Raw genomic sequence first — 17,558 nt, forward strand, 5'->3', positions numbered from 1 at the left:
CCCTCTGGGGCTGAGCAGCCTCACGCAGAACCCACCCCATGGGGGTGGGGGTCAGGGGGAGGAAGGAGGGGGAAGAGTCCCCCCCAGCACTGAACAGAGCCCCTGCCCCACAGTGTGGGGAGGAGTGCAGGGAAGAATCCTCCTCTAGGGCCAGGCAGCCTCACAGAACCCCCCTCCCCACCCCACAACAGCAGGGGGGGAGGAGGGGGAAGAGCCTCCCCAGCACCGAACTGAGCCCCCCTCCCAGTCCCATGGCAATGGGGAAGAGGGAGGAGGGGGAAGAGTTTCCCTCCAGGGCCAGGCAGCGGTGTGTGCTGGGATTCCCCACTGGGGCAGGTAGAGCTCTCCCCTCCTCCTCCTCCTCCTCCCCCCCACAGAAGGTACTCCCTCTTCCCCCCCACCCTCTGAACCCTGCAGGGGAAGATTGGAGTTTAAACCACACCTCAGTCTTATTCAGGCCTGCGGGGGCTGGGCCAAGCCCCCCCCAGCTCAGCTTTCTTGTGGAAGGGCTGCTCTAGTGCCCCCAGGCTTCTGGCCTGAGTGACTGCAGACATGTGCCTGCATTTTCAGAATAAAAGGGAATAACTACCCACTTGGAAACTGGGTCACTCTCTGCAGGTTAGACTAACTTGCAAAGATTGAATCAATTCAGGCTTGGGCTTTTTGAATGTCTGTCCCTAGCCCAAGAGGTAGTCTAGTCCAACCATGTGCTCAAAGCAGGATCATCCTTATGACAATGATCCTAGACACGTGGTTAGCATAGGTGGACAATTTAATAATAACCCTCTGTTACAGCCCAATGAAACTTACTTTCATCAGCTAATATTTCTGACCGTTTTATGAACAACACATTTAGAAATACCATATGCCTTACCCTGCTCCCTGAATAAGATGCATACTTTGGGAAAACAGAAGGAAGGAAAAAAGATTTTTCCAGGGTCTTACCTGCCTCAGCATGGACTCACCATGTCTGAACACTGGCTGCATGGAGCTGGGGCAGGGTCTACTTGTCAGCATTGCTCCCCCTCCCCTTGCTGCTTAGCCAAAAGCTATTGCTAATTCAGTAACACTTGTAAGAGGGTAAAATCTCCAGCTTTTAGCTGGGCACCAAGGAGTGGGGGTGTGATGCTGATAAGTGGCCTCTGCCCCTGCTCCATATAGCCAGGAGTGGAAATTGGTAAAAAATAAACTGGACCCGAGTCAAATCAAGTTGTGTGATAGATTTAGGCATCTCTCTAAGGACAGCCTTCATGGCCACAAAAGAGTATCTCTTATTCCCAGTTCTCATTGCACTGCTTACCTGTGACCTATCAACACCTCTTCCAATAGAATTTGGTGCAATAACAGCTTCCACAAATCTCCCAGATTCCTTTCATTCACCTCTCCAATACAGATCACCAGCCAGGTCTCTGATTCACCCTGCCAGTTACCCCAGCACTTTTACCTCCCCTGACAACCTTTAAGTAATCACTTGTGATATAATTGTCAGACTGGAACAAGTGTTCACATTACCTCATGCTGCAGTTGCTGACTGATCAAATCCTGTATTTTACTGAGACAAAACATTGTTGTTAAGTTTGACCGGCAGGCTCCAAAAGCTGAGATTTGTAACATTTATTTTTTTTAAGTGAACTTGGATCTTTGTCACTGGCAAAGTGCTAGATTGACAGCATTATGCATGGAGGTTCTCTTTCTCTCCCACTCTCCACAGAACAGGTAGAAGCTTGAAAAATACAAGAAAACCAGTTCTTCCATGAAAAAATGAGATTACATCAAATAGGAAGCCTTTACTCCCAAGCAGTGTTCTCTCACTGGTTTGAACAGCTGTATGCTTTTCTTGAGGTCCTGAGGAACCCCAATAATCCCACAGTCCTCTGCACTCCCTGGCCCAGAAGGGGAGAAGGATGGAGACCTCTGGCTCCCAATAGCCCAGCAGTGAACAGTCAGGAAGCTTTAGGGAGACCCTGATGCCACTTGAAGAGTACCCACACTGTTCCTGCTGTCCACCACTGTCCCCAACTCCCTATCATAGGCCAGGGCAATGCAAAGATTAGGAAGCAAGGGCAGTATGGTTTAACCTATCTCTGGATATTCCCAGCACAGATCCAGCTGCAGGGAAATCTCTCTCCCAACTGACTGGCAGGACCCATCCTCTATAGCTCAACCCATCCTGGAGATGCCCAGACAGGTCAAGCCATGCTGCTTCTGCCTCTCACAGTTTGTGTAGACTGGAGTCACCTTGATATGTGTGTAGGATTGGGGCAGAGGTAGTGCGGCTTGACCCATCTTGGGAAGCCACAGGAAGGAGTGACCCATGGTAGCTGCCTCCTGCCACATGCACAAACTGGGGTTACCCTGGAGCTGTCCAAGGGACAAGGACATTTCCCCCATGGCTCTATCCATCCTGGGTTTCCTGTAGAAACTAGATTTGCCCCAGAGCTCCACATGGGCCAGGAACAGGAGCTTGACCCATCAGAGGGAGTCCTTTAGCCTTCCCCCTTCCCTGGCAGAAGGGTGGTCAGCATATCAATAATTGGGCTCCCATAGGGGCAACCTAAGGAGTAAACTTATATCCCCGCTGGCTTCAGAGCTCATTTTTGAGGCATCTCTAGCTCCAGCAAGAGAGCGGGAACATCTGTATGGCCCAGTCGCAACATGTTTTTCCAGTACTAAGAATCTTTTTTAAAACATAATTGCACTATGTATATAAAATAGCTTTGTTAAAGTCATCCCCCAAGTTTATTTGCACTGAACTTTTCTCTTGCAGAACTATCTGTGGTCCCCATAGGATGGGATCCACTTTTTATTTTTCAATCTTTTTTTTTTCTTTTGCAAACTTACATTTTGTTAAACTGAATTAACTAGCATCTTTAGCTTTATTTTTCACAAGTGCTTCTTTGTGGTATTGTGTGCCTGTCTTGTGATATCAGACTAAGAAAAAAAATGCCAACTTATGAGATCTAAACATTTGTTGAAGCACAGAATATCTGATCTGAGTGATAAAAAAGAGGAAGTGAACCCGAAAAGGATATTAAAGTAATCCTGTTTTCATTGTGCTCTCTTCATAAATGCAGAGGAACTCTCTTACCTAGAATCCTACCGAGTGGTACCATATGAATTTAAGTTCCAGAGGATGTTTTCTTGTGCTGGATGGAAAGGGTTCCTGTGGCCTGTGATTTTTTTTTTTAAACTTAGCCTTTGCTCTGAAAATATATTAATACACACAGTATGTTGTCATATTAGAGTATGTGCTGACAGGGTTTTTCAATGAAAAAAATTCACGTTTTAGAAAAAAAGATATTTTCCTTTGATCTTTGCACATGGCTCTAATGGTTGAATTTGTGAACTACAGGAGACCCTCACCATTCGTGGGAGATATGTTCTCGTGATCCCCGCAAATTGCGAAATCCGTGAATAAGGCACTGCGTCATGAACGCCATCTGCATTCATGAATGCAGTGCCCCCACCGGTTGGGTGGGGGGTATGGCTGCTCTGATGGTGGTGGGAGCCTGGCGGTAGTGGTGAGAGCCCAGCGGCAGCAAGCACGGAGCTCCTGAGGAGCTTCTATAAGTATATTTAAGATACAGGTTCGGCATTCGCAGATATTTGAAACCATGAATGCTGAACCCACATATAGCGAGGGTTTCCTGTACTTAAGTGCTGAACTAGATATATGGTACCTGAGGCAAAACATACTTTTAGTGTTGCTCCATGGTCCTGGTACTGTATATTCAGACAAAAGATGCAACAGAATACAGCAGTGAAAAGTCAGTTTTGATCCAATAACTGCACCAACTGCACTCACTTGACTACACAATAAACAAAGCAGCAAAGAATCAGGCCCTATATTTTTAAAGGCTCATAGTTTTTATGGATCAAGTAATTTTACCATACCTTAAAACTAGGGATGAACTAATAGAGATTTTGGGGGCTGATACCAGTAGCCAATATTTAAGGAGGCATATTGGCCAATACCGATCTGATATCTGATACAGCTTCCTCCAGGTGGTAAGTCCAGTGTGGTGGAAGGGGAAGGCATGTGGGGGTGCAGATCAATGCCCCCTGTGATGAGGGAGGGGGCGGGGAAGATGCTGCCCAGGTCAGGGGGGCCACAGGACAGAGGTGCAGCTCGTGGGATGGGGGGGGCTCCCGCCACTGCTTGCACCCCAGGCTGCCCCCCCGCCACTGCTTGCACCCCAGGAGGGTGGGGGCATGCCCCCAGATCTGTGTGGCATGGGGGAGGCTGCAGCTGAAGGATGAAATCAGAGCAGGCACTGCACAGGGCTTTTCTTGCCAGGGGCTGGGCTCGGAGCAGGCTTTGGCAGTGATGGGAGGAGGCTGCAGCCACCCCAGATTTCACCACAGCTCTGCTCCCAGCCCTGCGCCACCACCTGGCACGGCCATGGCTTTTCCCGGCACTTGGGTGGAGGCAGGGTGTTCAGCCAGAGCTGCAGTGGTTGGGGGCACTACGGGTGGGAGGGGGGGCCGGTGGTGAAATCTGGGGTGGCTGCAGCCTCCTCCCATCACTGCCAAAGCCTGCTCCGAGCCCAGCCCCTGGCAAGAAAAGCCCTGCTCAGTGCCAGCTCTGGGTTCATCCTGCAGGAGCAGCCTGCCCCATGCCGCGCAGATCTGGAGGCATCCCTCCCCCCTCCCCTTCCAATTTACCAGCTGGAGGCAACTATCCATGCTGCCAGCTCTGCTCCATGCCGCGTTATGGCTGCGCGCAGCACGGGCATTTATCAGCCAGATTATCAGCCTCATCAGCCGATATCCAATATAGACAATTTTCTTCATATCAGTACCGATCTGATATTGGACCGATGTATCAGTTCACTTCTACTTAAAACACTACAGTACTGCCAACCCCTAAGGTTAAAAAAGGATCTTACATCTAAACAGCAAGTTAATATAAAAATTATAAAAATGTGGGGTTTTTGTTTTCTTTCAGCTTTTTTGAGCTCTTAGGGTACGTGTTTTTCAATATCTTCTTCCTGTTCATGAAGGCTATAAACTTTTATGTAAGCTAATATAAGCCTACCCCAGGAGCTAGGGCTTTAAGAAAATACACTAAATACCACAAGATTGATGATAAAATTGTGAGTTGGCAATATAGACACTAGAAAAGGCTATACTGATATCACAATGGAATATTATTAACAGTGTCTTTTAAAACCTGTGGTCACGGTATAATGGGTGGTGACTGGACAAGTACATGAGTGCTTCAGCAGGCCTTTTTGACACTTTTATCTCATAGCTGATTCAGTCAGCTATGCAATAAAAGTGCCAAAAAAGATCCATAAATGGACCCAATCTATACAGACATTGGGCGAGCTGTGTCCAACTAACATGCTGCCTCTTCTGGGCATGTGGTGGGTTCGGTATATGAATGCCCTGAGTTTAAAGTAAAGCGCCATTTTTGGTGGGGTTACATTTATGCTCTAAAAGTCAGTGGGAATATGTCCTTAAAATAATAATAGTATACGCTTTACACATTTTAAAATTCATTGTACAGTAAAATCTTTGTTATATGGCATTTAAATAACTGGAAATTCTATTAATCAGAATTTATGGCTGGACGCGGGGGAGGGGGAGCAGAGGGCAGAGGATAGCTCACACATGGTGTCTGCCACTGCCACCCACCACCTTGCACTGCCAGCACTCCGTATGCAGCCGCCACCACCCTTCCCTCCCCTACTCTGTATGCTGTCTTCCCAAAACAAGGTGTGTGTCTTATTTGGGAGCTTATAAGAAAATATGATCATTGCATTGCAGTGTTTAACAATTGTCTTAAATTTCCCAACAGTGATTTATGATGCTTTTCAGTCAGGATGAGTTTGTACACTGAGAGAGATTTCCCAATGTCCACATACGCTACAAGGCAAAATTTGAAAACACAAACCAGCACAGCTGGTACTTGCTCTGGTCATTCCAGACCTGTACTGTCCAAAGAACACTTCACAGCTAACAGTGCTTCTGATCTAAGGTTCCTCTTCAAAAGTCTCTCACTCAGCCTATGTTATGGGGAACAAAATGGGTTTTTTCCTACCTCCTTGGTTTGGTCAGGGGAGTCCTGTAACGAGAAACCCTACGTCTCCATGTTTCTTCATTGCTTGTGGTAGAGTAGAAAAGCTTGCCTCTAACACCGAAAAATCCCTCCTGACTGTTGGGCTGCTGAAAGCCATTTGTTCAGCCCTGATGGAAGCTGCCTTTTTGGTATCAAAATTGCTGATGGTAAAATCTTCTGCAAATAAGGTTACAGTTAGCCAAGTTCCCCAGTATGTCAGCATGGGCTCTGGTAGCAGGGGCATGTCAGGCAAAACTTCTTTGCACCTCAGTGGCACCTTTACAAATACTTTTTTCACATCTGAAATTATAGAGTTGATGCTTGGAATCTCAAGTTTAATTTGTAAACAACCCGACTGAAGTCACGTACTGAGCAGGTGAAGTGCCATCGCTGTGGTTAAAACACTTGCAATGCTTGTGCTGCTTTCAACATACAGACTGCGGCATCGGAAAGGAGAAGACAAAATTTCCCTTCTCTGCTAGTAGTACAAGTTGGCCACAGTAAATGCAGAGTTGCTCACAAAACATGCTCTTGTTACATGATTTGTCCTTTCCAACCATTTGAAGTAAAAAGGTCAGGTTTGACATGTTCAACAGTGTATTTCCAAACTATGAAGCTATAAAATGGTCACAGTCCTTTGTAGTCTTATCTACAGCAATCTAAATATGATTTTTCCAGTATCAGTACAAAACTTGTCAATTACAGAATTGTAAAACAAGACAAGTTTTTTTTCTGTCAGTCAATTCATCTGGAACATGCTGATTTCAACAGTAATTTTCCAAGAAACCATGAAAAGTGAATTAATTTAAGCTCATGGGGTCAAACATATGGCCTATGGCTGCATTTCCATCAGGCATGAAGAAGTGTGCCGTGCAATTTTGGGGAGCCACAAACCTATATGTGTGTCTGCCTGTTCTTCCACAGCAGCAGCAGGCAGGGGGCATGGCTCCAGCCAGTGATTCAAGCGCTGCACCACCTCCCCCTGCCATCCGTGTCCAGCTGTGCACCACCCCCTGACCCCCGTTCTGCATCTGGCCACACGCCACCCCCCTCCTCTCTGTGTCTGGCTGTGCACCACCCCTCCCCGCCCCCACTCTCCCCCCTGTGCTCTGCATCAGGCGTGCTGTGATTTTTTTTATTCATGTAAATGTGCCGTGGAATGGCAAAGGTTGGGAAATGCTGGCCTATGGAGCCACTCCACCTGACCTACGAGGCTAGCAGTGGGCTAAGGAAGTTTGGGGCATAGCTTGTGGGGAGGGACCTGGCCTGCCACAATTCCAGGCCCCTGGGCCTTAGGGAACATGGCCCTTAGCAGTGGGAGGGCAAGCAAGAAGTTTGCTGATACAGCTCCACCTGCTTTGGAGCCACATGGCCTTTTGCTACCACCACCCTGTGCCCTGGACCAGATCCACCATCACTGGCCCCACTGCAGCCTCCCCATCCTGGATTCGGCCTGCAAGGAGCTCCATGATTGGGATCTGGGCCAGAGTCCGGGGCGAGTTTGACACCCCTGATTTATTCTGTTCCAAGGAATATTTCTGCACACCATAGTTCTCTAGAGGTCAGCAGTAAAATTAGACTCTGCAGAACTAGGCTTTTGTCCAAGACATGTTCATACTCTTTTACCTTGTGCATTTTTTTTTGTTTGTTCTTTGTTTGTTGAAAGGGGGGAGGATGTTTAACAGCTAAATAGTTACTAGTATGTGTGTTGCTGAATCTAAATTTTTTTTCCCACATGAAACCTGCTTCCCATGTGGTTGACAAAAAATAATTTTAACATCAATTATAAAGTCAGCATCAACTGCAGTCCTTTTGGCATTATTAATAGTAACCAGGTAGCACAAATGAAAGCTGTAAAATAACTTTAGATTAATAAAAACAAAATCTCATATAAACAGCATTGCATATTCTCCACTGAGGCTATCTGTCCCCACTAACTGATATTACCATTGTAGTAGAATTATATGTGGCGCCAAGTGTACACAAGATCACACAAAGTTATACAAACATTCCTGTAAGCCTGGTAGCCTGAAAAAGCAGCCCATCCTTGAAAGTTTCAGAGACAAAAGCCCAGAAGAGTAAAAGTACTCTTTTACTGGCCATCTGCTGAGGAGCAGGGGATCTGACTGGAAGGGAACATTATGCAAGTGTAAGATGCTTAAATGTTGTGCAATACTTTGGGACTTTTCTGCTGAAGATGACGAATTGTAAAGTTTGGGAAAATATAAAGTATTGTAGACAGTTGGAATCACATGCCCATGAAAAGTAGGCATAATGAAATGCAAAGTTGTTTTTCCTTTTTGAAAATCCTTGAAAAATAATATCAGTTCCTTCAGAATGCAAATATATGGCTTTTAGTGCATTAACATTGTCATTATGCACTAACTCCTCAAATATATAGGCACTATAAATCATACATACATAAATCATACATATTGAGCTATATTGATACAAATAGTGTTTTAGTCAAATTTCTGATAGCCTGCACATTCAGGAAAAGTTTTATTTGCAAATAAATCTTATATCTATTAATGACTTGGCATGATGTCCTTTTCTTCGAACTAGAATCTCACACTCAAAATAACCATCTGCTGGAAGATATTGATATAATTTTTGTGGACTATTTTCCATAATAAACATGTAAGGACACTTGAATTGTTGAAATCCATGAAAAAATTACTAATGAGCTATTAGTTATTTTGGCTAGAAAGGCCAGATTTCAATGGATCTTTAGTTAGATTATTTTTTTAGTTAAAAGTTCAAAATTAATCATTTTATGAAATTATAAAATTCTAACTGAAAGTGGGAACACTAATGTCATAAAGTCGTAGAGAAGTAAGTCCAACCGCTGCCTGAGGCAGGATCATCCATATCCAAACCATCCTATTCAAATCATAAGACTACCATCAACCCTGACACAACACAAACCTAACATCCTAATCTGCCTCAGGTAAACAAGAGAACTACGGTAGCAAACATCCTGCTTCTATGAAACGTTGTCAATATATACTCAAGGGATATATTGACATATATATAGAAGGCTACATCCCCTGTTACAGAGGAAGGCAAAACTGCCCACAGTCCATGCTAATCTGACCATGGGGTAAATTCTTTCCTGACCTAAATATGGAGTTAGTTTGCAACCTGTTGCTATACATATTTAAAATTGGACTTGGCATTTAGTTCTGCCAACGTTCTCAAGTAGAATTGCATTGCAGCTCATTGCCTACCATTTTCCAATCATATATCAAACTCTAAAAGCTTTTCATTTCAAAATTCAGTAGAAAGCATAATATTGAATTATTATGGAAGAAGGAAGGAGGAACATTGAAGGAAGAATACTAATAATGCTGTTCATTCATTCTTTAACCTCTAAAATTTAAAAGCAGCGTTTCAGCCTGTCAAAGCATTTGATTTAAGTTTATATTGCTCCTTGTCTGATCTATTCACTGTAGTTTCAGACAAGGATATAGGAAACAAACTTTACTTATAAAAACACAAAGATTAGAAGTCCTGTAGGTGTTCTTTCACATTGTCCAAAGAGAATCCTTAAAAAGCCCATATTCTTTGCTTATGATTTAGTTTTCCCAGTACTGAAGATTGTAGGTCTCTCTCTTAAAATGTGAAAATGCATTTAAATTACTTTATTCATAGCAAGAAATGGAGCAAAGAAATTAAATAAATCAGTATCTTAATTGAACACCAGGATTTTATTGTACATTTTGCATGTGTATAATGATGTAATGGTTATCACAGGTATTTGTGCAAAGAAATAAATCAATTTGGGATCACAAAGACATATGTATATGGGTAGAATAAATGGCCAGTTCTTGAAAGTTCTGAGCTACTTACTGTTTTGTGAATCTAGCCCAACGGTTCTCGGCCTTTTGAGACTCAAGGCACCCTGGACAGATGCAAGGCACTCCTTGGAAAATACCAGATCTTAGTTCTCACTTCTTTTTGACTACAGAAAAATAATAGGGCAATTCTTCTGCTGCAGAGAACTCAGAAAGACAGCAATAAGGCAGAATGTTTTTAACACTATGGATTCCTATTTGAAATCTGTCTGTTGATGTGAGGGCACAGCGGCATCTGGCGCCTTGATGAGAATAGGAGTTAGTCTGTTGCTGGAGAGACATCGTTTGAGGTTGGGGGCTGCCTGTAGGACATGACAGGCTTGTCCCCCAAGGCTGCCTTATTTCATTACTTTCCCAGGAGCGGTTGGATGTCATTAATGATGGGTTCAAGGTAGCAACTATAGGTGGCAGCAGAAGGGATTCAGTTGTCCTTGTCACAGGCGTGGTATTCTAGCAGTCTGTAGTAAAATCTGAATCCAGCTGTATTGAATTGAGGGATCAAGGGAGATACAGTTGTGAAGGAGAGCTTGTCTGTAAATGATAGATCTAGCTGTGTGCTTAGGATCAGAGCTGGTAGTGTGGAGGCACCTGTAGCAGTCAGTTGGTTTCTGATAGATTGCAGTAGTGATGTGACTTTGCAAACCTTCACTGTGGTTTCTAGGAAATGAATTTGCTGGGTGGATTGTTCCAGAGTCGGTCTGCTAGAAGAGTGGAAGTTGTTAAAGACCTGGTGGAATTTCTCGAGAGATTTCTTCCCATGTGTCCATATGACAAAGTGGTCATCAGCATCATTAGGTATACCAGGGGATGAGAGGGCAGCTGAGGAGAAGGCAGACTTCAAGGTCTGTCATAAATATATTGGCATATTGGTGAGCCATGAACCCCCATGGCAGTTCTGTTCATTTGTAAATATAGGGTGTTTCAAAACTGAATTAATTGTGTGCGAGAACAAAGTGGGAAAATGCAATGGAAACAGAAGCAGTGTCATCATCAGGGATAATGTTCCTTTTGGCTTGTGATCAGTCTCTATGGCTGTAACAAGACAGTGTTTGGAACACTAGGTTTCATTCTAGACACACTCGTACCAGGAAAAAACTGGCAGATTTAAGGCAGTTCGGAGAAGATCAGTGATAATGAACTGCCAGGATTGATTTATGAAGCAAAATTAATACAGCTAATGCTAATAATTTTAATAGCACATCAGTCAGCAGGAGTTAGGCACCTACCAACGTCTGTGGATCTGGGCCTACCCATCTGCAGTGATGGGAGCAAACTGTGTGGTTTTTATTATTAAAATCAGTTGCCTCAATAAGTTATGGAAACATGTTCCCCATGGCCTTGTACAACAGACCTTGTAATTTATCTTGGCGCTGTGAAATTATTGACACTAGTTAATTTGAACATTAATAAAAGAAAGAACAGACCAAATCTCATGATAATGAGTTTAGTAAAATAATAAAATTTTAAAAGTATTTTATTGATCTAAAATATTTGACACATTTGCAATCCATCCTGCAGTCATCTAAGAAATATAGTGAAGTTAAGGAGTGGGTTGGCTTTTACATCTGCTGACGCTCTCATTCCTACAAAATAACGCATGCTTTAGTCATGCCAAGAACAGACTTCTGCAGTGTTCTTTTCTTGGTATTGCTTTAGATTACAACCAACGATCATTAATTCTGGACACATGTTGGTGCAAAGAACAATTCCAAATCATGTTATCTCAGTTTTGTTGACTCTGCTTTAATTCTTATGTTCAATTTTGAAGTGACTTTAAGATTTATTATAGATGTGCAATACTGAATATGTAAAGGCTCAGGAATATCTGACCTTTTTGTTTTGCATTCCTTAGAATGTACAGGTCAGAATTTTCAAGGCCTGGTACCTAACATCATTTATCTAAATTGTTATTAAAGCACCTGTCTGATTTATAAACCAGATTTATAAAATCACTTGATTTTTTCAGAACTGCCCAGCTGTCTGCGAAAGTAGTAGGAGTTGTGGGTACTTGGCATACTTCAGGATTTGGCTGTTTGAGACGGACTAGATTTCAGAATAGCTTTTCACATTTATTTGGGGGAGGAGGGATATAAATGTGAACATGCGAGCAACCAAAAAGTAGTCTACCTACAGCCCCAAAGGTAAGTCCTAAGAAAAACATTTAAATTCCAAGAAAAAAGTAACAAATAATAAAATCTCATACGTGGCTTGACTCAGCTTTCATTCAGGGCTTAAGCTAAAATAAAGCCCATGAAACAAAGGGAAGACTCCTACCAACATCAAAGAACTTTGGATCAAATCCCATATCAGGAGTAAGTCCACTGAACTGAATGTCATTATGATTATAAAATTGATGTACTTGCGATGAGATTAAAAATACTTTGGAATAACCTGGGCAAGGCTGAGTTGTGTGGGAGGGGGTTCTCCCAGCACCTGAAATGGGATAGAGAAATAATGGGTGTGTTGGATAACAAACAGGGAAATTAGGGTAGTAACTTCAGTATGGGAGAAAGTTGCCTGCCTTGTGAAAAGGTTGGAGGATCCATGCAGAGAATGAATGTCCCCTGTGCTTTGTCTGGGTGTGAGCTCACATAGGGTAGCTGTGTCTGGAGTCTCTGCATCCAGCAAAAATTCATACAGGGGAACTGTACCAGTTCCTCTGCTTGGGCTTCCTTGGAGACAACATCTGGATTTGCTCAGTGTAACAATCTATAGTCTCTCTACCCAGAAAATTGGTATTACATCTTTCTAACCCTTAATAAAAAAAATGTTTACTCTCTCCTCACAGGAGCCCAACAGTGTGAATGTATGTCAAGTAATAAGTTGTTCAGTCTTTTATAACGCAATTGCATGGTGGGTTTTTTTTCATGTATAGACAATTTCAATTCTCTAACACACAAGCTGAGCACAGTATTTATCCTGCAGCTATTTGTGAGATTTGAAATATACTCCTCTATAATCAATACACGCTCAGTTATTGCACTGTGAGCTGCTGTTTGCATGTAAAGTGCTTGAATTGCTGCCAGAAGTATTAAGCATTTACAATCACTATGGGACAGTTTCCAATACCTTTATTCACATAGGATAGTACCCTCCCCCTCCACAAGTACTTTATTTGAAGTTATCTGAGACACCCGTGGATTCTGTCAACTTTACTTGCACTGGGGAGTACCTTATCCTTCAAGTAGCCACAAAAGTGGGCAAAAAAATTAACTAATATTTTGCCCAAATAACCTTGTCTGCCTAATACTTTGTGCACCAGAATATGCAGAATATGCATAAGCAGTGTATGCCATAAGCAGTTTTGGGGACTTGGAAACCATTCATAAAACCAGTCAGTAGGAAGAGGACTGAGTCTGCTTCTGCTGTCCTAATAGTTAGGATATTGGATCTTACCTGAGATACTGGAGACCTTGATTTAACTTTCCTCTCTGCCAGATTTATAGCAGGAATATTTGGCAAGGATGTTCCCAAGCCCTCAAAAGTGTCCCAAAACTGAACCACAGTCATAGGTGGCAGAAGGCCAGGGCTAATAGGGCTTAGCCCCTTCCCCACCCCCCGCCCCCCAAAGTGAGGCAGTGGTGGCAGCGGGCAGTGGTGGCAGTACAGAGGGCCACCTGCAAGGCACAAGCTCCGGGCAGCTGCAGCAGGGAGGGGGAACACAGAGGAACACGCATCTGCAGCCTGCACCTGGCCAGGGTTACAGCCCAGTGTGTGTAGTGCTGCCAGCACAGCAGGCAAGCCTGTGGAGGGGAAGGAAGGAGGGGCAAGGGGACAGATCAAGGTTGTCACAGTGAGGGAGGGATTGAGACAGATGCAGGGGCAGGGGCTGGGGTGAATGGGGCTCTGGGACAGGGCATGGGATGGAGCCACAGCCTGGCAGCCTGGTTGGCTCATACAGGGGCACATTCCCCCTGGATTTGTGCATGGGGCAGAGATGGGCTACCACTACGGGCTGGGCTCTGCACCCTGCTGCTGTTGCTTCCAGAGCTGTGCGACACCATGTGCCTTCTGTGCACTGACTACGCCATGTCCCCTGCCCCCGCCCAGCACGTGCAAGGCACATGGCATCACGCAGCTCTTAAGGCAACAGCAGTGGGGTGCAGAGCCCAACCTGCAGTGTCAGCCTGCTTCCGCCCTATGCACAAATCCAGGGGTCACGTGCCCCTCGGGGCTCCCCTGGGGTGCGCACAGCAGCAAGAGCCCCCCTGTGTCCCTGGATGAGCTGGCTGGGCTGCAGTTGTGTCCCACCACCTGTCCCAGGGCCCCATTCACCCCTGCCCCTGCGTCTGTCCCACTCCCTCCCTCACTGTGACTGCCTTGATCTGTCCCCTGTCCCCATCCCCACCACGGCTCCCTCCCCCCACACTTACCTGCTGGGTAGTGTGTGTCTGCGTGCGTGCACATCTGTCTGTCTGTCTGTCTGTGTGCATCTGTGCCTGTGTGTCTGCCCCTCGCTCTCAAGCCACAGGCTCCCCAGCCCTGCTGCTGCCCCTCACTCTTGACCCACCGTACCCTGCATCCTGCCAGGGTACATGGGAAACCCCCCTTCCCGGGCTCCAAACCCCACACACACCCACAGACCCCCCCCCACCTTCACAGATCCCCTGCCTCCCAGACACACACACACCCCACACAAAGTACCTGCATAATTTTGCATAACTTTGAGTTTTTCTGTGCATAATTTTGAGTTTTTAGCTGTGCAATTAAAATCACGATTAATTGCTACTAATTTTTTTTAATTGCACAACTAATTGCGATCAGCAAAAAAAGCACAGTAGAAGTATCTTTAAAGTTTTACTCAGCCCCCCCAAATAATATTTTCTCCCTTTGCCTATGACCACAGTGCTTTCCTCCTGATGGCACACTATTTAGTTCCTTTTTGATACAGGATACAGGTGGATGGGAATCTCAGTTTTTCTTGTGGAAACTTCTAGGTTGTATAAAATAATTAAAAATTCATCAAGCTAGATAAAGAGTAACTTTACAGCCTAGTGCTTAGAACACTCCTCTCAGAGATGGCAGTCCCTGGCTCAAATCCCTGGGCTAAATCAGTTCAAAACCCCAAGTTACTTTCTGTTTTGTGAATCTAGTGCAGTGGTTTTCAAAGCTCAAGGCACCCCTGGACAGTACCCCTCAGAAAATGCCAGCTTTTAGATCTCACTTATTTTTGACTAAAGAAAAATAATAGAGAAGTTCTTCTGTTGCAAAGAACTCAGAAAGACAGCAGCAGGGCAGAATTTTTTTAACACTGAATATCTGTTTGAAATCTCTGGGTTTAACTTGTGAGTCACACTTGCATGCTTAACAGTACCAACATGTTGTGGCACCCCATGGCACCCTTGGAAAGGTTTCAAGGTACCCAAGTCAATGAGCAAAATCTACAACCTGACATTTTTCAAGAGGTGCCTGAAGACTACAAAGGTTGAAAACAACTGTTTTACTGTGTGATTTTAGAAGGAAATGTACCCTCTAAAGATGTCTGAATACATAGTGCCTTATCTTATTTGCTCGGGGTCGTAGGGATACCTGTCATTCTAACCTTCCCTTCCTGGAAGAGATGATGTATGAGGTTGGGTAGCCAGGGTAGCAGCCCCAGGCATGCCTTTGTTCTTGGGACATTGCAAAAGTAGCCACCACAATCAGCATGACCCTGTCCTGCTGTGCCACTGAATGAAACACACCTTTTAGAAACAGTTATGGGATACAGCAGTAATGTACTGCTTCCTATGTATGGATGGATAAAAGACCAGAAATCCAAGGTCAAGATCTACTCTACAAAGCAGAGGGAAAAACATTAGTCTTAGTCTTTGTACTTCCTCTTTTTGGTTATCAGTGCCATACTTTCTTGTATGTGGAGGTAACTGATATTTTCTAGAAAGAAATATTAATTGTAATGTTAGTACTTGGGATACTATAATTCTTACCTTTCCTCAAATCAAAACTATCATTCCTGAAAAACTTTACTTATGATCCCAGGAGTAGGCCTCCACATATGTACCCATGGCACACACAAGACAAGAAGAAGCTAGACCCCATTCAGGTGTCAGCCTGAATTTTGTTAAATTTGATTGGTAGTTAGACCTTTCTCATTAAAATAGTGAGCAACTTATTTTACAGGATTGTGTCAACCCATCATGGTTTCCAAATCTGAAAGCACTGTTTTTATAGTAACAAATTCTTGCTACTACTCTGTAGTACTGTGCAGTCACCCTTGCTCAGCTGATTTGCTTAAGCCTCAGTCAAAATATTTCTGTCAATAAGGAAAGCTTTTCCCCCCTGTGGAACAATCTAATATCTGTAAATATACACAAACCTCTGCTTTTATTACAAATTATTCAGTGACTTGTGCTCTGTTAAGCATTTTGCTCAGTTGCATGGAATTGAAAAGTTTTTAAAGACTCGTATCTTTCCTAAAATTAAACCATATCTTTTTCCCCCTTAAGGAGAGATGCTATCTTGAAAAGGTAAATTAGGGGAATCTATCAGTATTTACAGGTGTCACTGTTAGATCTATTATTGAAAGTAATTTTTTCCTCAGTATCCTTAAAATAGTTTCTTTTAGTGACAATTTTATTTTTTTCCATTTGCTGTTCTGTTAGTGCGCCATCTTGTGGTGCTTATATATATGTGATATCAGAAACCTGTTTCATGCAGTCTTAAAGCAATTAACATAAATTCTTGATACTACTAAACCCAGGAAAAATCCAGCAGTGTTTAGACCTCGAAAGAGAATGTTTGTATTATAAAATAGCCACTTTGTTCTTTAACTTTTCTAAATTGCAGTTACAAAAACCAGAAATGGTATGACCCACTAGCCGGTAGTACAGTCTGCTGAAAATGCTTATTTTTTATGGCATATGCTCTGACTTCTCTAGAATGGCCTTGCATGGAAAATACTGTTTTAATTAGTATAAATGTCACAACTTGTTACTCTTTTCCATCCTAAATGCCTTTCTGTGGGAAGATACTACAGAGAATCTCATCTTCTCTCTAGTGAACTATTAGTTGTTGGATGCAGAAAGTATTAAAATACTGTACATGGACATTGTTTTTAAGGTGGGGGGCTTTTTAATTAAGAAAACAGTTCTGTTAGAAAAATTAAGGCATGGAGATGTGGCAAACGATGTATAATACCTTACTTGCATATTTTGATATATTGCACCATTAGATTTACATTGATTTGTAATAACAAACCAGCAGCAGGTGATCTAAAAGAAGAAAATTCTTTAAAAATGATAATTATGAAAATAGGGTACATGGCTATTTGAAGGGACAGTTTTGTATCAATGTTATATCAGTTTCTGCTTTCATTGCAACTGTGGGTTACAATATTTGGTCATATTAATTGACACTAAAAGACAGCAGAAGGTGCTCTTGATGGGGAAAGGCATGCCTTTGCTTATAAATCACAGCCTATATCTAGTATATAAAGGATGTGGTTTATAAAACACAGAAAAGCTTTAATCTGTTATCACCAGGGATCCTGGTTTTCCCTGATAAAAAAAATCACAAATTCTCTAATAAAAACCCCAAAAATCTGTGATTAAAATGAAAGGCCGCTCCCCGCTCCACAGCCCACCCAGCCCTGCTTGTGCCCCTCACTGCCCCCCGCCCCACACCTGCTGGCCCTGCTC

At 43.5% G+C, this 17,558-nt stretch overlaps 1 protein-coding gene across 1 annotated transcript in view; it reads left to right on the top strand.

Annotated features, from left to right (window-relative positions):
* NWD2 (NACHT and WD repeat domain containing 2) overlaps positions 1-17,558 on the top strand; it is a 93,803-nt gene that overhangs the window by 19,170 nt on the left and 57,075 nt on the right. Inside the window, exon 4 of the mRNA XM_025212594.1 lies at positions 5,563-5,721. Within this exon, the coding sequence (XP_025068379.1) occupies positions 5,563-5,721 (159 nt within the window). The remainder of the gene's footprint in view (positions 1-5,562; positions 5,722-17,558) is intronic.

The sequence above is a fragment of the Alligator sinensis genome, unplaced genomic scaffold (genome assembly GCF_000455745.1).
Source record: "Alligator sinensis unplaced genomic scaffold, ASM45574v1 scaffold412_1, whole genome shotgun sequence".
In the NCBI taxonomy this organism is placed as follows: domain Eukaryota; kingdom Metazoa; phylum Chordata; order Crocodylia; family Alligatoridae; genus Alligator; species Alligator sinensis.